The sequence below is a fragment of the Oryx dammah genome, unplaced genomic scaffold, assembly GCF_014754425.2.
Source record: "Oryx dammah isolate SB20612 unplaced genomic scaffold, SCBI_Odam_1.1 HiC_scaffold_25, whole genome shotgun sequence".
NCBI classification, from domain to species: Eukaryota; Metazoa; Chordata; class Mammalia; order Artiodactyla; family Bovidae; genus Oryx; species Oryx dammah.
In genome coordinates, this window is record NW_024070209.1 from 15,271,501 (window position 1) to 15,294,570 (window position 23,070).

Genomic DNA, 23,070 nt, shown 5'->3' on the forward strand with positions numbered 1-23,070 from the left:
CCAGCAGGGAATGGGAGGACATACTTAAAGTGATGACAGAAAATAACCTACAGCCCAGATTACTGTACCCAGCAAGGATCTCATTCAAATATGAAGGAGAAATAAAAAGCTTTACAGACAATCAAAAGCTGTGAGAATTCAGCATCACCAAGCCAGTTCTCCAACAAATGCTAAAGGATCTTCTCTAGACAGGAAACACAAAAAGTGTGTATAAACTCGAACTCAAAACCATAAAGTAAATGGCAACGGGATCATACATATCAATAATTACCTTAAACATAAATGGGTTGAATGCCCCAACCAAAAGACAAAGACTGGCTGAATGGATACAAAAACAAGACCCCTATATATGCTGTCTACAAGAGACCCACCTCAAAACAAGGGGCACATACAGACTGAAAGTAAAGGGCTGGAAAAAGATATTCCACACAAATAGAGACCAAAAGAAAGCAGGAGTAGCAATACTCATATCAGATAAAATAGACTTTAAAACAAACGCTGTGAAAAGAGACAAAGAAGGCCACTACATAATGATCAAAGGATCAATCCAAGAAGAAGATATAACAATTATAAATATATATGCACCCAACATAGCACTGCAATATATAAGACAAATGCTAACAAGTATGAAAGTGGAAATTAACAATAACACAATAATAGTGGGAGACTTTAATACCCCACTCACACCTATGGATAGATCAACTAAACAGAAAATTAACAAGAAAACACAAACTTTAAATGATGCAATAGACCAGTTAGGCCTAATTGATATCTATAGGACATTTCACCCCAAAACAATGAATTTCACCTTTTTCTCAAGCACACACAGAACTTTCTCCAGGATAGATCACACCTTGGGCCATAAATCTAGCCTTGGTAAATTCAAAAAAAATGAAATCATGCCAAGCATCTTTTCTGACCACAATGCAGTAAGATTAGATCTCAATTACAGGAGAAAAACTATTAAAAATTCCAACGTATGGAGAGTGAACAATACGCTGCTGAATAACCAACAAATCACAGAAGAAATCAAAAAAGAAATTAAAAAATGCATAGAAACAAATGAAAATGAAAACACAACAACCCAAAACATGTGGGACACTGTAAAAGCAGTGCTAAGGGGAAGGTTCATAGTAATACGGGCATACCTCAAGAAACAAGAAAAAAGTCAAATAAATAACCTAACTCTACACCTAAAGCAACTAGAGAAGGAAGAAATGAAGAAGCCCATGGTTAGTAGAGGGAAAGAAATCTTAAAAAATAGGGCAGAAATAAATGTAAAAGAAACAAAAGAGATCATAGCAAAAATCAACAAAGCCAATAGCTGGTTCTTTGAGAGGATAAATAAAATTGACAAACCATTAGCCAGACTCATCAAGAGAAAAAAGGAGAAAATTCAAATCAATAAAATTAGAAATGAAAATGGAGAGATCACAACAGACAACACAGAAATACAAAGGATCATAAGAGACTACTATCAGCAATTATTTGCCAATAAAATGGACAACTTGGAAGAAATGGACAAATTCTTGTAAAAGTACAATTTTCCAAAACTGAACCAGGAAGAAATAGAAAATCTTAACAGACCCATCATAAGCATGGAAATTGAAACTGTAATCAGAAATCTTCCAGCAAACAAAAGCCCAGGTCCAGACGGCTTCACAGCTGAATTCTACCAAAACTTTAGAGAATTCTACTCAAACTCTTCCAGAAAATTGCAGAGAAAGGTAAACTTCCAAATTCATTCTATGAGGCCACCATCACCCTAATACCAAAACCTGACAAAGATGCCACAAAAAAAGAAAACTACAGGCCAATATCACTGATGAACATGGATGCAAAAATCCTTAACAAAATTCTAGCAGTCAGAATCCAACAACACATTAAAAAGATCATACACCATGACCAAGTGGGCTTTATCCCAGGGATGCAAGGATTCTTCAATATCCGCAAATCAATCAATGTAATATGCCACAATAACAAATTGAAAAATAAAAGCCATATGATTATCTGAATAGATGCAGAGAAAGCCTTTGACAAAATTCAACATCCATTTATGATAAAAACTCTCCAGAAAGCAGGAGTAGAAGGAACATACCTCAACATAATAAAAGCTATATATGACAAATCCATAGCAAACATTATCCTCAATGGTGAAAAATTGAAATCATTTTCCCTAAGGTCATGAACAAGACAAAGCTGCCCACTTTCACCACTACTATTCAACATAGTTTTGGAAGTTTTGGCCACAGCAATCAGAGCAGTAAAAGAAATAAAAGGAATCCAAATTGGAAAAGAAGAAATAAAACTCTCACTGTTTGCAGATGACATGATCCTCTACATAGAAAACCCTAAAGACTCCACCAGAAAATTTCTAGAACTAATCAATAAATATAGTAAAGTTTCAGGATATAAAATCAACACACAGCAATCCCTTGCATTCCTATACACTAATAATGAGAAAATAGAGAAATTAAGGAAACAATTCCATTCATCATTATAAAATAATAAAATACTTAGGAATATATCTACCTAAAGAAACAAAAGACCTATATATAGAAAACTATAAAACACTGGTGAAAGTAACCAAAGAGGACACTAATAAATGGAGAAATATACTGTGTTCATGGATTGGAAGAATCAATATAGTGAAAACGAGTATACTACACAAAGCAATCTATAGATTTGATGCAATCCCTATCAAGCTACCAACGGTACTCTTCACAGAGCTAGAACAAATAATTTTACAATTTGTATGGAAATACAAAAAACCTCGAATAGCCAATGCAGTCTTGAGAAAGAAGAATGGAACTGGAGGAATCAACCTGCCTGATTTCAGGCTCTACTACAAAGCCACAGTCATCAAGAGAGTATGGACTGGCACAAAAAATATAGATCAGTGGAACAAAATAGAAAGCCCAGAGATAAACCCACGCACCTATGGACACATTATCTTTGATGAAGGAGGCAAGAATATACAATGGAGAAAAGACAATCTCTTTAACAAGTGGTGCTGGGAAAACTGGCCAACCACTTGTAAAAGAAAGAAACTATAACACTTTCTAACACCATACACAAAAATAAACTCAAAATATATTAAAGATCTAAAGGTAAGACCAGAAACTATAAAACTCCTAGAGGAGAACATAGGCAAAACACTCTCTGACATAAATCACAGCAGGATCCTCTATGACCCACCTCCCAGAATACTGGAAATAAAAGCAAAAATAAACAAATGGGATCTAATTAAAATTAAAAGCTTCTGCACACAAAGGAAACTATAAGCAAGGTGAAAAGACAGCCTTCAGAATGGGAGAAATTAATAGCAAACGAAGCAACTGACAAAGAATTAATCTCAAAAATATACAAGCAACTCCTGAAGCTCAATTCCAGAAAAATAAATGACCCAATCAAAAAATGAGCCAAAGAACTAAACAGACATTTCAAAGAAGAAGAAGAAGACGACATACAGATGGCTAACAAACACATGAAAAGATGCTCAACATCACTTATCAGAGAAGTGCAAATCAAAACCACAATGAGGTACCATTTTACGCCAGTCAGAATGGCTGCTATCCAAAAGTCTACAAGCAATAAATGCTGGAGAGGGTGTGGAGAAAAGGGAACCCTCTTACACTGTTGGTGGGAATGCAAACTAGTACAGCCACTATGGAGAACAATGTGGAGATTCCTTAAAAAAACTGGAAATAGAACTGCCATATGATTCAGCAATCCCACTGCTGGGCATACACACCGAGGAAACCAGAATTGAAAGAGACACATGTACCCCAGTGTTCATCGCAGCACTGTTTATAATAGCCAGGACATGGAAGGAGCCTAGCTGTCCATTAGCAGATGAATGGATAAGAAAGCTGTGGTACATATACACAGTGGAGTATTCAGTCAGTTCAGTTCAGTCGCTCAGTCGTGTCTGACTCTTTGCGACCCCATGAATCGCAGCACGCCAGGCCTCCCTGTCCATCACTAACTCCCGGAGTTCACTCAGACTCACGTCCATTGAGTCAGTGATGCCATCCAGCCATCTCATCCTCTGTCGTCCCCTTCTCCTCCTGCCCCCAATCCCTCCCAGCATCAGAGTCTTTTCCAATGAGTCAATTCTTCGCATGAGGTGGCCAAAGTACTGGAGTTTCAGCTTTCACATCATTCCTTCCAAAGAAATCCCAGGGCTGATCTCATTCAAAATGGACTGGTTGGGTCTCCTTGCAGTCCAAGGGACTCTCAAGAGTCTTCTCCAACACCACAGTTCAAAAGCATCAATTCTTCGGCGCTCAGCCTTCTTCACAGTCCAATTCTCACATCCATACATGACCACAGGAAAAACCATAGCCTTGACTAGATGGACCTTAGTTGGCAAAGTGGAGTATTACTCAGCCATTAAAAAGAATACATTTGAATCAGTTCTAATGAGGTGGATGAAACTGGAGCCTGTTATACAGAGTGAAGTAAGCCAGAAACAAAAACACCAATACAGTATACTAGTGCATATATATGGAATTTAGAAAGATGGTAACGATAACCCTGTATGCAAGACAGCAAAAGAGACACAGATGTATAGAACAGTCTTTTGGACTCTGTGGGAGAGGGAGAGGGTGGGATGATTTGGGTGAATGGCATTGAAACATGTATAATATCATATGTGAAACAAATTGCCGGTCCAGGTTCAATATATGATACAGGATGCTCAGGGCTGGTGCACTGGGATGACCCAGAGGGATGGTACGGGGAGGGAGGATGGAGGAGGGTTCAGGATGGGGAACACGTGTACACCCATGGCAGAGTCATGTTGATATATGGCAAAACCAATACAATATTGTAAAGTAATTAGCCTCCAATTAAAATAAATTTATATTAAAAAATCAAAGATAGTGTTAAAAAATGCTTTGCAAAACGTATGATACATAGAAGGGAAACAGCATGTACACTACATGCATTCATGAACACCTATGTGCCTACTATTTTGTATCTGCTATTATAAGAGACAGAATATTATCTCTATTTATGTGCCCCCATTTTATAAACTTCACAAATTAGATGTTATTAATGTTGATGCTTATTTAGGTTTATCCATATGATTACCATTTTCTTGGCTCACCTGGTTACCAACCTTAAACCTCAAATCTCCCTTCTGTGGTCCTTTTCCTTCTTCCTAAAGTATATATACTTTTAAGAAGTTCCTTTCTTTTTTTTCAGTTTTAAATCTTAAGAGGGTCTGTTGACAATAAACTATCTTAGCTTTTGTTTGTATAAAAATGTCTCTATTTCATCCTCATTCTTTCAAGTTTGTTGGATATGCAATTATAGATTGACATTTTTTTTTAGCACTTTGAAGACATTGTCTTACAGTATTTTGGTATCTGCTAATTGTTCATGAGAAATTAGATATAAAGCAGATACGATGTCTTTCTGGGAGGCAAGGGGTCTTTTAAAACTATTCAATTAGTCTTGAATTTTCTGCAATTTCAAAACTATGTATATTTTTGGGAATATTTTATAGATCATAAATATTAAGATCCATGAAAATTCTTGAGTATTCTTTCTTCTCATTCCTTCTGGAAGTCTGACTAGATGAATGCTAGAACTTCTCAGTCAGATTTCATGCCTAGAGATCAAATTGCCAACATCTGCTGGATAATGGAAAAAGCAAGAGAGTTCCAGAAAAACATCTATTTCTGCTTTATGGACTATGCCAAAGCCTGACTGTGTGGATCACAATAAACTGTGGACAATTCTGAGAGAGATGGGAATACCAGACCACCTGACCTGCCTCTTGAGAAATCTGTATGCAGGTCAGGAAGCAACAGTTAGAACTGGACATGGAACAACAGACTGGTTCCAAATAGGAAAAGGAGTACATCAAGGCTGTATATTGTCACCCTGCTTATTTAACTTCTATGCAGGGTACATCATGAGAAATGCTGGACTGGAAGAAACACAAGCTGGAATCAAGATTGCCAGGAGAAATATCAATAACCTCAGATATGCAGATGACACCACCCTTCTGGCAGAAAGTGAAGAGGAACTCAAAAGCCTCTTGATGAAAGTGAAAGAGGAGAGTGGAAAAGTTGGCTTAAAGCTCAACATTCAGAAAACAAAGATCATGGCATCCAGTCCCATCACTTCATGGGAAATAGATGGGGAAACAGTGGAAACAGTGTCAGACTTTATTTTGGGGGGCACCAAAATCACTGCAATGGTGATTGCAGCCATGAAATTAAAAGACGATTATCCTTGGAAGAAAAGTTATGACCAACCTAGATAGCATATTCAAAAGCAGAGATATTACGTTGCCAACTAAGGTCCGTCTAGTCAAGGCTATGGTTTTTCCTGTGGTCATGTATGGATGTGAGAGTTGGACTGTGAAGAAGGCTGAGCGCTGAAGAATTGATGCTTTTGAACTGTGGTGTTGGAGAAGACTCTTGAGAGGGACTGCAAGGAGACCCAACCAGTCCATTCTGAATGAGATCAGCCCTGGGATTTCTTTGGAAGGAATGATGCTAAAGCTGAAACTCCAGTACTTTGGCCACCTCATGAGAAGAGTTGACTCATTGGAAAAGACCCTGATGCTGGGAGGGATTGGGGGCAGGAGGAGAAGGGGACGACAGAGGATGAGATGGCTGGATGGATCACTGACTCGATGGACGTGAGTCTGAGTGAACTCCAGGAGATGGTGATGGACAGGGAGGCCTGGCGTGCTGCGATTCATGGGGTCGCAAAGATTCGGACACGACTGAACGACTGAACTGAACTGAACTGAGCTGAACCTCTCTTTTGTATTTTCCTCTTCTGTCTCTCTGTACAAAATTCTTGGTAGTTTTGTCATATCCAAATTTCAAGTTGCTAATGATGTTTTTCAATTGTTCAAGTCTGCTCATTAGCTCATATGTTGAATCCTAAGATTTCAACTAAACCTTTTACTTCTAGAAATTAAGAATCTGCCTGTATATTAATGATAGTGTTTTATTCCTTGCTCATATATTAAATTCTTTAAATATTGGAAGCATACTTTAGAGCAAAATCTGACATCCTCCTCATTTTTGTAAATAAAGGTTTATTGAAGCACAGCTAAGCCTATACATATTGCTTATCTGCTTTCACTCTAGAATGGTAAAGTTGAATTTTTTTGATAGAGACTACATAGCATGCAAAGCCTAGGATATACACTACCTGGGCCTTTATAGAAAAAGTTTGCCAAGCCCTGCTACGTAGGATATCTGACTCCTGAAGGCATTATGTGTCTGGTTCTGCTGCTTGATGCTTCTGCTGACTCTGTCCCATGATGTCTTGCTCTGTGAGTGGTTTTCTGATTTTTCATTGTGAGCGTATTTTGTTGTGGCCTTATCTGGGAGAGTTTTAGGGGACTTGAGAGAATATTCACTTTATTTGTGTCAGCGTTGCTATGTGCTTGGGAAGCTAATAATCTAGGACAATTTTAAATTAGTTTCCCTGGTTTAAAATAGTTTCAGAATGGGCAAGTAGAGTGAATTTGAACTCAGGCTTGAGGCCTGGGTTATAGTTGTTACTTTTGGTTGGTACATAGGGACTTCCTTTTTTTCTTCCAACCCGAATCAAAACCAGGACTCAGTTTCTTTTCCTTTCTTCCTTTGCAGGGCAAATATTTTTTAGTCTACTCTTTCACTGAAAATTTGGGCCTTTGGGGACCTCATTCCAGTGTCTCCCTACTGACACACTTGTCATGTTCCCCCCCATAAATGCCATTAGGGGCCCATTGCCTAAATGAGTGAGCATTTACCATGCCCGTTCTGGATTTTGGCTTCTACGTCAGTTACAAACCCTGAAGGTTTACGTTAATTTCTTGCCAAGTCATCTATTCATTTTTTATCCAGAATTTTCTAAGTGTTTTTCAGAGAGAGATTTTCATGATATAGAGTCTGTCAATGCTGGAAATAAATGTCATAAAAGTTTAAATTAAACAATGTTAGAATAATGGAAATGGGAAAGTTTTATAATGCCCCTACAGGCTCCAAACCTACCTAGTATTTACTTAAATCTGAATTATGAGCAGTGTCTCTGGAGTCAGACAATCTGGGTTTGGAACCAGGTATTGCGTAGAGTAGAGGGAGACAGGGAGAGTGGGCAAACTCTGAAAAAAGCCAGATGGTAAGTATTTTCAGCTTTGCAGGCCAGGTGCAACTACTCAGCTCTTGCAACAATACCATGAATGCAGCCATAATTACATATTATATAGAGAATGGGTATGGGGGTATTCCAATAAAACTTTACTTACAAAAACAGGCAGTGAGCTAGATTTGGTCTACAGGTTATAGTTTGCAGACCCCTGACCTTGTGCAAACTAATGAACCTCTATAAGCATAAGTTTCCTAATCTCTAAAACGAGGGTAATAATACTCATATTACACATAGATTTTTATGAGCATTAAATTAGAAAATTCATGTACATGCTGATATTAAAATGATGATGCTGGCAATGTTGATGGTGGTTTCAAACAAGTCCCCTGATTTTATAAGATTATCAGGTGTGTCTTTACTTCAAAACCTTCAGATACATCCAGCGCAGCAGCCGAGGACTCCTAAGAGAAAGCTAACAATACTGCCGTTCATGGGGTCACAGAGTCGGACATGACTTAGCGATTGAACAACAATACTTTGGCAACAAACAACCTTAAAATCCCAGTGGTTAAAGAACTCAGATATAAGTCTCGCTCACATTGGGTTCCAGTACAATTGACAGGAAACTCTCTTCACTGTAGTCCCTCTGGGACCCAGGCTGATGGAGCAAACACCATCTTGAGATTGCTGGTCACCAAAGGTGAAAGGAGCCCTGAACAGTCTTGCAACAACAATTCAGTGCTTGGTTTGCAATTCATATGCATAATTCAAGGTCAGAATAGGTCACATCTTCCCTCCTCTACCCTCTACTGCCCCAGTTGCTGGGCATGCTGTCAGCTCCTCCAAGAGTGCCTGCGCTACAGAGCAGACTCCCTTCCCAGGGCAGCCCACATCCAGTGACTGCTCCAGGTGAGGGTACCAAGGCCCAGCCACTCTGATCCACGTGGGACAATGCTAATGGCCATTTTAGCTTCAGAGATCCCTGTAGGTTCAGCTCAGCCTACTGTTGGGTAGCTGGACTTCTCCTTCTGCCCAGTCCTCCTTCCTTCTCCTTTCCAGAGAGTTACGTCCAAGGTGGCAAGGTCTAGAAATATCCCCCAGGGAGCACCAAGGAGTACCTCACTCAATAAGGTAAGCAGAGGTAGCACATACAGGAGGGTCTAAAATCTGAGCAACGGTAATAGTTAATCTTTATTATAGAGTGTTGATCTGCTGCATGCTGTACAAAAATATGTTGCTTGGATTAGCTCATGTAATCCTCCTTACACCTTATGTATTAGACCAGGGGATGGGACCAGATGATCACAAACTATGGCCTGTGGACCGCATCTATTCATGCCCATTCCTTTCTGAACTGTCCAGGCTGCTCTCATTTTAGAATGGCAAAAGTGAGCAGTTGTAACGTAGACAGTTGTTATTGTTCACTTGCTAAGTCATGTCTGACTCTGCGATCTCATGGACTGCAGTACACCAGGCTTCCCCATCCTTTACTATCTCCTGGAGTTTGCTCAAACTCATGTTTACTGAGTCGATGATGCCATCTGATTGTCTCATCCTCTGTCATCCCCTTTTCCTCCTGCCAGCATCAGGGTCTTTCCCAGTCTTTCCCAATATCAGGGTCTTTTCCAGTGAGTCAGCTCTTCACATCAATTGACCAAAGTATTGGAGCTTCAGCTTCAGCATCAGTCCTTCTAATGAATATTCAGTGTTGATTTCCTTTAGGATTGACTGTTCGATCTCCTTGCTGTCCATGAGACTCTCAAGAGTCTTCTCCAGCACCACAGTTCAAAAGCATCAATTCTTTGGCACTCAGCCTTCTTTATGGTCCAACTCTCACATCCGTACATGACTACTGGAAAAACCATAGCTTTGACTACATGGACCTTTATCAGCAAAGTGATGTCTCTGCTTTTTAATACTGTCTAGATTTGTCATAGCTTTCTTTCAAGGAGCAAGTCTCTTTTAACTTTGTGGTTGCAGTCACCGTCTACAGTGGTTTTAGAGAGACAGAGACTGCATGGTATACACAGTTGAAAGTATTTACTATCCATCCCTTCTCAAAAAAGCTTGCTAAACCTTGTGTGTATTATTCCCACTTCATAGATAAGAAAATTCCCACTTTCATAGATAAGAAAATAGAAGCTTAGAGAGGTGGATGGTTTATTAAATGATGGAATGTCATTTTTTGGTTACAGAAGCAAGTGGCTGTGGCATGTCCCACTTCAGTGATAGCAGGTGCAGAACCCTCCTGGGCCATTTATGGACCTTTGTAGGTGCTCAGAGAATGAATATGAATAGCTCTCTTCCCTTCCCTTCCTTCCACCATCTCCCTTTATAAAATTGAGATCTCCTCTCCTGTCTCTGCAGGCTTCCCAAGTGGCTCAGTGGTAAAGAATCCACCTGCCCAGCAGGAGACATGGGTTCAATCTCTGGGTTGGGAAAATCCCCTGGAGGAGGAACAGCAACCCAGCCCAACGTTCTTGCCTGAAAAATTCCAGGGACAGAGGAGCCTGGCAGGCCACAATCCATGGGGTCATAAAAGAGTCAGACCTGACTGAGCACACACACACTGAAACCTTTCTCTACCAAGGGAAAAACACAAGAGACTCATTAGTTTTGTATATCTTTGACTCTGAAACTCCTGGAGGAAGTTCCATTTTTCCAGAAATGACAACGGAAAGAATTAGGGCAGTAAGTGTGTAGAGACTGGGGAAACACTTCTTGATTACTAAGAAATTACTCTTATGCTGAGCCATAAAGTGATTAAAGAAAGAAAGCAAAGCAGCCTTCACACATCAAAGGCTGAGATTATCTATTTCCAACTGCCTCCAGCTGAGAAGCAGTTCCCAAGGTGACACTGAGTAGCTCAAATACATCCCCTCATAAAAGTGATTGTTCAAGGGGGATTCAGGAGTCTAGTTCCTTAATTCGCAGTGGCTGCCTCCTAGATTCATCAAGAACATAGCCTGAGGCATCCGAGTTTACTCCAAATTTAGAAGCAGAACATATATGTATATACACTACATATAAAATAGATATCTAATGAGAACTTAGGGTAGGCTTCTAACCTACTATACACCTATAGCATAGGGACCTCTACGTAGTTCTCTGCAGTGGTCTAAATGGGAAGGAAATGCAAAAAAGAGGGGATTTATGTATATACGTATAGCTGATTCACTTTGCTGTACAGCAGAAAATAACACAACATTGTAAAGCAACTATACACCAATTAAAAAAAAAAAAAAAAGAACCGAGTCCAAGTTGTTTGATGCCAAAATTTGTGCTTTTAACCATGCATTCTATTCCTTCTTGGCAAGCAAATATCCAGGATTATGTACTTACATCCTACAGATGCTGTTCTAAGTGCTCATAGATTTTCTGCCAATGATTTTCTAGCAATCAGCTGCCAGAGGACTGTAGGAAAAGATACCATCTATTTATCTGCTTATCCCATCCCTTCTAAAGAAAATGTACCCAGTTTTCAGAGAGAATCCTTGCATATATTCAGGCATATTAGATCCCTTAGCAAAAATGTCTAAAATCCATTCCCCATTATTAGTTAATTAGAAAACAACTGGGGGAATTCCCTGGTGGTTCAGTGGTTAGGGCTTTGTGCTTTTACTGCCAAGGGCCAGGGTTTGATCCCTGGTCAGGGAACTAAGATCCTGCAATTACATGGCATAACCAAAACACACACACACACAATTGGCTCTCAAAAATGGTTGCTGAATGAATAAATGAGTCAGTGAATCAGTCTCCAGACCCTTGAAAACTTAAGGATCTTGAGCAAGGTTTTTTCTTAGGATGAATAAGAAAGATAGTTGGAGATTTCTTACTGGGGACTGTTCACAGCATTTAAGTGTAGTCAGTCACTCAGCTGTGCCTTCACTTACAATGAACATTTGCTATGCTGTGCACACTGTGTTAGGTGCTGGGAATATGACACACCAGGTGTGTACCCTCAGCATAGGTTTCCAGGGATGATGGAGGCATGGAAGTCAGCGTTGGTGCAGGTAGCTTCATGGGGGTGGGGAAGAAAAGCTTCATAGGGGTCGGCTGGCTACTTGTGTGTTGGGAAGAAAACATGGGGAAAATATAAAGCCAGAAGGTGCCATTCTAAGTGAAATGCAAGTGTAACAAGCAGGTTGTGGATTGAAAAGGGTTAAGTGGAAAGTTCTGGGCTGGCAGATGTAACCTGATCCCTCTCAGCAGTAGCTTGGGCTTTAAAACCGGGAAACCTGGAGGAATCACAGACACTGGGCTGGTTTTACTGGTCTCCCCTCGCTGTACAGAAAGCCAGGCCTCTCCTTGCACAGCTGGTTTCCTCGGTGGTGTGAGTCACCTCTGTTATGTTGCTCCGTTCATCCATATTATGTAGATTTTTACTAGCTGCCTTCTCAGAGTATGTCCTGGCCTCCCATAACAGAGTAAGTTGAGAGAGCAACAAAACAGCGAGGTTATAAAAGCCTTGACTGTTTTAATGGTATTACTGGGAATGTAACAGTTTGCAAACAGAAATAAGATAAAATTCTTTCTACAGAACGTTTCAAGCCATTGATTCAGAGGTAGAAAACTTTTTTTCGTACCATGGCTTGATTCAACTTAGTTTAGGTTTGGGGGGAAATTTGGGCAGAACCCTGCCTTTAATGAGCTAAAGAAAAGTCACTTTGTCACTGGTCATTGTAACCAAACCTCAACTGTAATTAACCAGGACTTGCCTTTGTTCTGGTTTATCTTAATAAGACCAAGAAGAAAAAAAGGCTTTGGCTTTAAAAGGTGCTCTATGTCTCCCGCAAAGCATGTGTTCTGTGCTTAATGCCTGAGATGGATGATAAATGCTCTAAGAGGAAGTGAGAGTAAAGCTCTGTTGTTTAGTTGCTAAGTCATGTCCGAATCTTTGTGACCCCATAGCACTTTAGGATGGTTCAACGACCTTCATGGAAGTAAAGGATCTTGAATTCTATTTTGAAGGAGGAAGAGGATTAGCTGAAGAGATGACAGGCTGTCAGAAGAATGATGCGAGGGATGGTTCGAGGCAGGAATGTGGATATCCTTTCTTTGCAGACTAGGGGCTAGCTGCCTTTTTTTTCTCTTTCAAAGAGAAAGAAGAAAAATGGGTAGATAAACGTAGTTGGACCAGAGGTTCATTTGGGGGAGTAACCCAAGATGAGGTTAAAAGAAGGAGAAGGAGGCAATCTTTAAAGGGTCCTGGGTCTTAGAAGACCAGACAGGCTGGCTAGAAATTGATATGTAAAAATGGTACAATAACTTCCCTTGTTTTCTTCTTTTTTTCTAGGCTGCTTTATTCACTGCATGATATTTCAATCAATTTGTTGGGGGGCAGAGAGAATATTTTGGAAAAAAAATAATTAGGATCAAGTATTAAACTCAGGCGGGGCTTCCCAGGTAGTACTAGTGGTAAAGAACCCACCTGCCAGTGCAGGAGACGTAAGAGACGCAGATTTGATCCCTGGATCAGGCACATCCCCTGGAGAAGGGCGTGGCAACTCACTCCAGTATTCTTGCCTGGAGAATCCCATGGACAGAGGAGCCTGACAGGCTGCAGTTCATAGGGTCGCAAAGAGTCGGACACAACTTAAGCAACTTAGAACATACATACGCACATTAAACTCAAGCAGCATCATGCACTTATGCCATTGGGTGAAAATCCTAATGTAGTCAAGAGAACAACTAGTGTTCTGAAATTTACATAAAGAAGCAATTACAGCAACTCTACAACCTGGGAAGCATAGAAACTGACACGGAACATGAGGTTCCTCTTAAAATTGGATCATGATTTCTAACGAAGCTGTATTTGAGGGGAGAGAGTGTTACTCTGCTCGCCTACCTGACACTAAACCAGCCTTGCAGTTGTCTGGGCATCTTTGAAGTTAGATTTAAGCAGGGAATTTAAGTAACCTTCCATGCACTAATGGAAGGCCAAAGTGTTTATAATTGGGATATCAAAGTGAAATGTAATTTCTTGGGGGCTATGTTGTGATCAAAAGGCAAGTGTTTCATAGAGTTGAGGTGCATGTCAGTTCAGTGTACATTCAATTATTTTCAAAGATGCAAACTCTTTGAGAGTAAGAACACATTTCCTATGTGCCCTCTTGAACGTTGTCCAGCTGATTGACCCAGTGAAGTTTGGAAGTGAATGAACAGTGTAAATAAAATTGCATTGATAACTACCTAATTATTACATGGTTTCATATTTAATGTCCAAAAATTTGAATAAATGGGTATGAAAAACCTCAATGAGAGTAAATTAACGAACAGATTTTGGTTCCCTGTAGACAGGCATTTCATTGCCTTTGGCAGCCGCCATTGTGTGATACTTACCCTTGATTATACTCAAGGTAAGTAAGAAAGGACCAAAATAATCAGAAAGGGAAATTTAGTGTACCCCAAATTTACTTTTGGTGAATTTTCCTTTTGTGGATTGGCTCTTCAAAATTTGTAGAGTGGTAACCGATACCCTTTACCCTTTTCCTTTAATGGGTCTCATTTCCTGCACTCGTTTATTCAATACTCACCATACATGTAATTATACCTCATTAGACTCCACGTGAACGGGGTGTATCTTGCTATGGCTGCGCACTCAGGGTTAGCACAAAGACACTCACTGGCCTGGGGGCAACTTTGGGTTGCAGTCCAACCAGGCTTTATTTAAACTTCTCCACCTGAAATGGAAGTTTGTTTTGATTTTGCTGTAAGAGTTATGTAGGCTATCTGAGGGCTGTAGGGTTTAGGGCCCTAAATGTTTGTTGAATGACAACTAGGGATGCTTAGCTTTCAAACCTGAAGCATCAAAGGGAGGGAAAGCCTGGGGGTAAACTTTGGTTCTACTTGTTGCCCAGTCCCAGGAGCACCTCATTCTTCTCTGAAAATGGGCCCCGTCTCCAACTTGCTGACACATCTCAGGAGAAACATGGATACCTTCAGTGGATGAGTCTCTGCTTTAATTCCTCATCAGAAAAGCTGTGTGATTTTTCATGGATGCTGAGTTAAACGTGGAGGAATTCCCACATTTGTCATCTCCTTCACCTCTGCTTTTTTTTTGAGGCAGTAGTTGGAAGAACAAGGGAGAGGACTACGACAATAGATGAAGCATCTCCTTGCAGGCATCTGGAGCTGAAGCTGTGGTCTGTGGCCTTCTGCTCTCCCGCTTTGCATGTGGTGTGTGGCAGCCAGCCAGCCTCCATTCTAGCACCTTCTAAGGGCACAGGCTTAAATCTTGCCCAAACCTGGACAAGCTGATGTTCAGGTCAGAACCGGCCGAGGTTCAGAAATGGCAGGATCCTGTGAGCAACCTGAGAAGGTTAGCTCACAGATGCTGGGTATAATGCTTCTCACCCGATAGTTCCTTTTTCCTCTCCCCTTCCTCCTGCCTGTTTGCTCCCACTTCTTCCACCATTTCTTCTTTTCCCTCCTTCCACTGCATCCCCTCTCTTTTGCCTTCACACTTCCTCTCTTGTTTTCCCTTTCTTTTCCATTCCTCAGTCTCTCTCTCTTGCTTTCACTCTCCTTTTCTCTTTCTTTTACCTACAACTCACCGAATTCTTGTTTATCTCTTTCCCTTCTGCCTTCTCTTTCTCTTTCTAAGAATTTCTTGATGACATTAAAAGAGAACTAAGAGAGGTTCCATGAAATCCTTGGCTGGAAGAAAACCTGAGCAGAAGAAGTTCTGATCAGAGGCAGCCGCTCAGTTGATTTGTAGCTGATCTTAAATATAGGAAAAGATTTCAATTACAAAACTCATAAAGCTTAAGGATGAGGGAAACTGGCTGCATTTTTTAATTTGACTAATGGTTTCAAAGTGCTTTAAAAGTTTGGCATTTGCCAGCCTTCTTTTCTTCCTCTAATCCTCAAACCCATGAGTTTTTATGTGAAACATAATCCTCTTTTCTGATTCATTTACACTTAGCTCATCTGAGTATTGTTTTGTAAAAACCATCTGAAGTCCAAGAAGTTTTATGAGATCTTTAAAGACTTGTTTCTTGAACCAGGAAGTTGTGTACTGCCAATATAAATGAACCTTGAAACCTAGGGGGCTTGGCATTAAACAGGGTCTAGACTTGGCAATGGCTGGTCCCCAAGCCTGACAGAAACTGGGCTTTCACTTTCAGAGCAACAGTGAGTTCAGTGTTTTAGATGAGTGACCATCTCATACGATAGTACATAGGCTGCACAACACATTTTTCAAGGATTATCTTGCTAGTTGTATAGATAGCAAGAGACTGATGTGGAAAAACTGTGACTTTGCTAGAGTTTCTTGACTAGACCGCTTGCTTCTATGTATGCATGTGTGTATGCTCAGTGGTGGCCAACTCTTTGCGACCCCAAGGACTGTAGCCCACTAGGCTCTTCTGTCCATGGGATTTCCTAGGCAAGAATAACAGAGTGAGTTGCCATTTCCTTCTCCAGGGACCTTCCTGACTCAGGGATCTAATCCACATCTCTTGTGTATCCTGCATTGGCAGGCAGATTCTTTATCACTACGCCACCATATTATGACATTAATGGTTGTGTATAAATAAACACACATGTATACAAACGTATATGGATCATTTACGGATGAGATTAACATTTACATTAGAGATTCTTCCTGTGGTTATGTTTCAGAGAAGATCTAATTGTGATGTATCCAAATATGTCATAAGGCAGGTTGTAGTCAGACTGAAGATTGGGGTGAAATACTCATCTCTGTGGATCAAGAGAAAGGAAGATTGCTTTTTAAACATTTTTCTGCAGAATCACAGAGCATGGTTAATGCCATTGTTCTCCTCAAATGTGAGGACCTTGGGTGGACCCCCAGGCCCTCTGGAAATAGGCTTGTAGGGGAAATGGCTTGCTCAAGTTCCTGTGGAAAGTGAAACAGCCAGGCCGCTCCAGCCCAGCCCTTCGGTTCCATGTCCAGGCTCTGCCCTCTGCAGGCAGCTGCCTCTCACTGACCAAAATGGGCTTTGATGTGTGCTGTCCATCTGGGTCCTGGAGTGAGTCACAAGAACAGCTCACCCACCACCACAGACTAAAGTCTGGTCCTTTGGTGATGCTGTCCATCACTATTTCCTGAGCTTTCTTTCACCTGTCTGACATGCATTCTTTGCAGTCTAGACTCTTCAGAATGGAGCTGGTGCTTCTAGACATCCCCTCCCTCATCCATTTCAACTGCTGCCTACCTGAGAGATTAACTGGCTTGAATTGCAGGTAGAAAACGTTTTCCGTACATGTTGCAGATTCTCCGTGAGATGAGAACAAATTACAGGTTGTACCGTGACACTGGTGGTGGTTTAGTTGCTAAGTCGTGTCTGACTCTTGAGACCCTGTGGACTGTAGCCTGCCAGGCTCCTCTGTCCATGGGATTCTCTAGGCAAGAATATTGGAGTGGGTTGCCATTTCCTTCTCCAGGGGATCTTCTTGACCCAGGAATCAAACCTGGGTCTCCTACATTGTAGGCAGATTCTTTACCATCTGAGCCACCAGGGAAACCCACAGTTGTATTGGCCTCTCACAAATCAAATCCTGCCTTGTGAGAGTTCTGTGACTGTTTCAAACTGTTGCTTCACTGAGTTATTTATCTTTTTAAAAAGCTTTTGTTTATTTACATTTTCTCTCTTGAATAGGATAGGAAGCTTTTCCAGAATAGAAAGGCTGTGCTTCTGATATGATGTATCTGCAAAGGGTCAGCCTCTCTGCCTCCAGAGTAGCACTTCGGAGATATTTATTAGCTTGCGCTGTGTCCTTTCTCCAGGATCCCAGGCTGGGAGACAGTTTCTTCACCCACCCTCCTTCCTCAATCTTCTCAGCTGGTTCCCTTTGGCCTGACTCAGAGACTGACCTCGAGTGACCTCACTCATCTTGTCCACAGGGACCCTGGATGTTCTTAGAGCCACAGACTCTTAGGGCTGGAAGGAAGTTTGAATCCAACTTCTCTGTGTTGTAGAGGAGCAAGCTGAGGTGCGGAGAGGAGAGGTGAGCTGCCTGTGGTCTTTCGGCTACTTAGCGGCAGTGTTAGGACTGAACTGAGGTCTCTCCCTCCAGCCAGATGCTGTTGATTCTGCAACTGTGGCTCTCAGAGGGTGTTCTCACATGAAACTGGGGCTCAGGCAGATGGACTGAAGCTCTCTCCTGCCAAATCAAATATCGGAGGTCTTTCCCCAATCTACAGAAAAAATAGATTAAGGGATTAAGTTTCAACTTTCTTTTCCCTTAATTCTTTTTAAACCATTGTCACCTGCTACCAACTGTCCACGAGCCAATGCAGCTTTTCTATTGCATTCATGTAATTAAAGCATGAATTCTGCTGGAGAAACTTTTAAATTCAAATGCTAGAAGTAAATATGATTATTTCATGGTTTCCCCCCAAAAGCACCCTGACCCCAGACCCTCTGTCCCCTGGGACATCTGCCTCTCCCTTAACGTGATTTTGGTTTCAATAGGGGCCCAGGGAACTGATCTTTTTTTTTTTTTCGGATATTATTTCTTTAAAAAATTATTTATTTTAATTGGAGGCTAATTACTTTACAATATTGTAGTGGTTTTTGCCATACATTGACATGAATCAGCCATGGGTGTACATGTGTTCCCCATCTTGAACCCCCCTCCCATCTCCCTTCCCATTCCATTGATCTGACTTTAAAAAGATACTATAACGGCTTGGCATTATTATGGATTCTAAGCCGTGTACTCCCATCCTAAAGGCCCTTTCACCGAAGGTAGAGCTGCCTCCCGGATTGATTCCTGTTGCAGTTTTCCCCGTCTATACGGGCGCCCCCTGGTGCCCACCCTGGTACATGCCAAGCGAGGAGTAGGGTACCAGAAGCTACAGACCCGCGGAGTTTACAAACCTAAGGTGAACCATCTAAGTACTTTCCAATGGACATTCAGCGCACCCGGAGCAGTCCTTTCGGGGGCCTGATCTGGTATTTTAATCCAATACCCGCAGCAAGTACCGGAGCAAACCACATAAGAAAATGACTGGAGATGCCGTGCAAACAGTACGAAATGAGTTTTGGGGGGCTTCTAGAAGGAAAAGACCAGTCAGTGACTTTGCCGTGTCCTTTATCCTTTCCACGGGAGACTGGATCCTCTGCCTTTGCCGACCCACAGGAACAATCTCTGTGGATGTGGAGGGTGGCGGCGCGTATTTGGGCTCATCTCACGCTTTCCCCAATTAGGATTTACTGCCTGACGTCACGTCTGCCAGATTGGCTGTTCAGATCTGACACTCGGTTCCACGGCGAGAGAAACTTTTTAAAGACTTTGCAGCCGGGGCTGCCGCTGAGCGTCCCGCGCGCTCACACCGCCCTCGCCCACTCTTGCCGGGTCCCGGGCGGGCACCCCTTGAGCCCGCCGCTGGGCGAGCCGACCCTCACCTTGCGCAGCCCGCGCCCCTCGCCCCTCCCCTCCCGACCCCGCGCTCCCCACCCCCACCCCGCCCCCTCCTCCCCGCCGCTTTCGGCTGGGGTCTGGGGCTGCTCAGCCGCCCGCGGAACTTCCTCTCTTGCAAACCGAGTTTTCCTCCTCCCCGCCTTTCCCGGGCTCCCGGCCGTCCTCCGGGGGATCCTGAGCGCGCGTGAGCTGCCGCGCCGAGCAAGCGGCACGGCCGGGGGCGGGGGTCAGGGGCGCCGGCTGGGGCCCGCGATGGCGGGGGCCTGGCTCAGGTGGGGGCTCCTGCTGTGGGCAGGGCTGCTGGCCTCATCGGCGCACGGCCGGGTGCGGAGGATCACGTACGTGGTGCGCCCGGGCCCCGGCCTGGCGGCGGGCGCCTTGCCCCTGGGCGGGCCCCCGCGCCCGCGGACCTTCAACGTCGCGCTCAACGCCAGGTACAGCCGCAGCTCGGCCGGCGCCGGGGCCCCCTCGGAGCGGACTCGGCGCACCAGCCCGCCCGGCGGCGCGGCCCTGCAGGGGCTCCGGCCGCCACCGCTACCGCCGGAGCCGGCGCGTCCCGGGGGCCCCGGCGGGCCGCTCCACCCCAAGCCCGGCGGACACCCGGCGGCCGCCCCGTTCGCCAAACAGGGCAGGCAAGCGATGCGCTCCAAGGTGCCGCAGGAGACCCAGAGCGGCGGGGGCTCGAGGCTGCAGGTTCACCAGAAGCAGCAGCTGCAGGGGTAAGCCCACACCCCCTCTCCCTCCTTCCTCGCGCGCGCTGCCCGCGCGAGGACACGCGGGGTCCGGCCCCGCGGTGACCGCGGGTATCGTCTGCCGTGGGTCTGCTGTCTCCTCCCCGCCCGCCTCTGCCTTCCTTCCCCGGAGTGCGGCTGGAAGAGCGGAGTGCGGGGAAGCAGGGGAACTCGGAGCATAAAAACTCCGATCACATTGTTACTGAGCTGTGGGTAAACACAAAAGGCATTTCTGCCTGGGGCGTAACCTACTGTGCGCGAACCAAACTACTCCTAGAAGATGGGCGTAAACATGAAGTCACTACAGCTTAATCCCTCATCATCAATTAAACTTCCCTTTGCAACTCAGTTTAAATTTTTTTTTTTTTTTTGAGCTAGTGGAAAGAAAAGGTCTGGAGGAGGGCTACCTATAAAGATCCAGCCTCTGTTCTGTAACCTAGAATTTTCAGCATCCTAGTAATTGTGGGCTTGGCTTCCTTGCACCTGTGGGGTCTGCTTTCCCTGGACGGGGATGTTTTAGCATTGACAAGAATTTCAGTTCAATGGTTTCTGTTATTGGGCTTTCCTAAACATCCTCCCTGCCCCTCTCCCCATTAATCATAGGTTGAGGGTGTGGAGGGAAACTTGTTTTGCCTTTTTTTTTTTTCCCCTTCAGGGGTGGTTCCAGGCGTTGTGATCTCACCTCTGTTTGGACGCCTCTCTCTGAAACTCAGATTCAATTTAAAATGTGGGCACAGATAATACACAAAATACAATTGGCTTTCCTTTACTTTTGTAAGAAAACCGTTAGTTTGGACCTTGTTCTCCTGTCTAGCTCCAGCTTGTGCAGGTTTTGATTCTCCCATCCTGCTCTGATCTCCTGTCCTTACCCTTCTACTTGGGCAGCTTTGGGTTGGGCTTCCTAAGTACCTGTTAGGACGCTCTGGAAGCTAGAGGAAGGTGGAAGCAGGAGGCTGGGCTTGCTGGAGTCCCCTGGAGGCTTGGGTTTTCTGGAAGAGAGTGTTGCTACTGCTGGACTCAGGGGTCTTGCTTTGTTTCAGGGTCAATGTCTGTGGTGGGCAGTGCTGTCATGGCTGGAGTAAGGCCCCTGGCTCCCAGAGGTGCACCAAACGTAAGTGTCCGTGTTCCTAGCTACCCTGCACAGTAAGCCACATGGGTCAGTCCACATGGGGGTGGGGGTCACATAGAGGGCATCTGAAGAGGCTAATGCTGCCCTGAAGAAGTTGATATCTGCAGTGCAGTCCACCCAGTTATCTGCAGCCTCATCACCACCTAGAAAGGGCTGGGCCCAAGTAATGACGGTATCAATACCAGTTCATTGGTTACAACTGTGCCTTGCATCCAAGATTCCCCTGCAGTCAACCTCTGTTACACCCACTGGGGGCTAGGAAGAAAATTCTCATTGGAGGTGTAAAGTATGGCAGAACCGGTACAAGTAACTTAAACGTGGATATTGACCAATGAACAACATTCTTTAAGTTGATGGCAGGAAGGAAATGGTAAGTAGGAGGCCCTGCTCTGGAATCAGTAGTGTTAAAGCTTTCTGACAATGGCAATCAGCATCTGCCATCCTCGAGGTCAGTTCCCAGGAGGTAACTACTCTACTGTTCATCAGAACTGACAGGTGGGTTTTCCTGCAGGGCTTCTCAAACTAATACACATGCTTAGTAGTGTTTTGAAATGTATTAATGATGCATATAGATTTGAGAACATCAGAAACTATTTCCCCTCTGCGTTGTGAAAGTTTCAATATAGTTTGAGAATACTCTTGACAAGTTGATTCTGTCTGGTGCTAATTGGAAATAAAGAAATCTTATTTCCATTCAGAAAAAGTTAAGCATTCTTAGGTGTTCTCTGCACAGAGCTTGAACCATAAACATGTGGATTAGAATCGTCCAAAATTTTAGTTGCTTACTAGTATTCAGTGTAATAAATCAAGTTAAGCAATTTGTCTTGTATATGGTTTGGATTTCAAAATACCGGTGAATAAATTAAAAAAATTTTTTATATTACAGTTATTCTGGTGAACTTGCTTGTTGAAAGGTGCCTTCAGTCCCTGAAAGAAATAGGATTTTGGCATAGTGACTTTAGTTTTGTAAAGAGCGATGTCCAGACGGGTTATTGTTTGGCTGTGATCAAGGAGTAGTGGCAGACATGAACTCACTAATCAGCCTCCTCATTATGGAACTCAAACCGCTAGATCAGAAATAGTCAGGGTTGTAGGCATTTTAGATTAACTCATAATCCTTCACTTCTTCTTATATTACACTTGACAATAGTGCACCAGTATTTTCCTGAGTTTACAATTGCTTGGGTCAAATTACACGTCCTCTCCTCCCTTCAGTAACTGGCTCAAAACCTGATATGATATGGTTTGCCTGTTACATGGAGACAGCCCATCCATGGCAGCACTCCTGCTGTGTAAAGTGGGGTATTGCTCGTAAGGAGTGAAAATAGAGAGCATTCTTTTATAGGTCATGGGTGAATGCTCCTTGATGCCTGTTAGAGAGAATATGTTAAGACTTTCAAAGAAGTTTCCTTGGTAAGCTATTCAGCTGAGTGCCCTCTCTGAAAAGATAATAGTAATACCCCATTCTTAGGTTGTCTGGGGATTTGGTGATCCAAAGATGCTCTGGAAGGAGAGTATCCTCGTATTGAGGAATCACTTTATGCTTCCTGCTTCTCCAGGTGAGGGGGCAAGGGCATGAGTTGTGCCTAGGTTTAGCCAGAGTTGCCCTCTGATGACCCAGAAAAAGATAAGGCTGCAAAAGGCTACCAGTCGGAAGCTGCTGCTGCTGCTAAGCCACTTCAGTCGTGTCCGACTCTGTGCAACCCC

The 23,070-nt window shown here is 43.2% G+C and overlaps 1 protein-coding gene across 6 annotated transcripts in view; it reads left to right on the forward strand.

The window, feature by feature from the left end:
• Positions 1-19,740: 19,740 nt before the first annotated feature.
• LTBP1 (latent transforming growth factor beta binding protein 1) overlaps positions 19,741-23,070 on the forward strand; it is a 455,261-nt gene continuing 451,931 nt past the window's right edge. For all 6 annotated transcript variants that reach the window (XM_040224607.1, XM_040224608.1, XM_040224611.1 and 3 more), the window contains exons 1-2: positions 19,741-20,222; positions 21,275-21,345. In XM_040224607.1, coding sequence (XP_040080541.1) covers positions 19,756-20,222; positions 21,275-21,345 — 538 coding nt within the window. In that variant the 5' untranslated portion in view covers positions 19,741-19,755. The remainder of the gene's footprint in view (positions 20,223-21,274; positions 21,346-23,070) is intronic.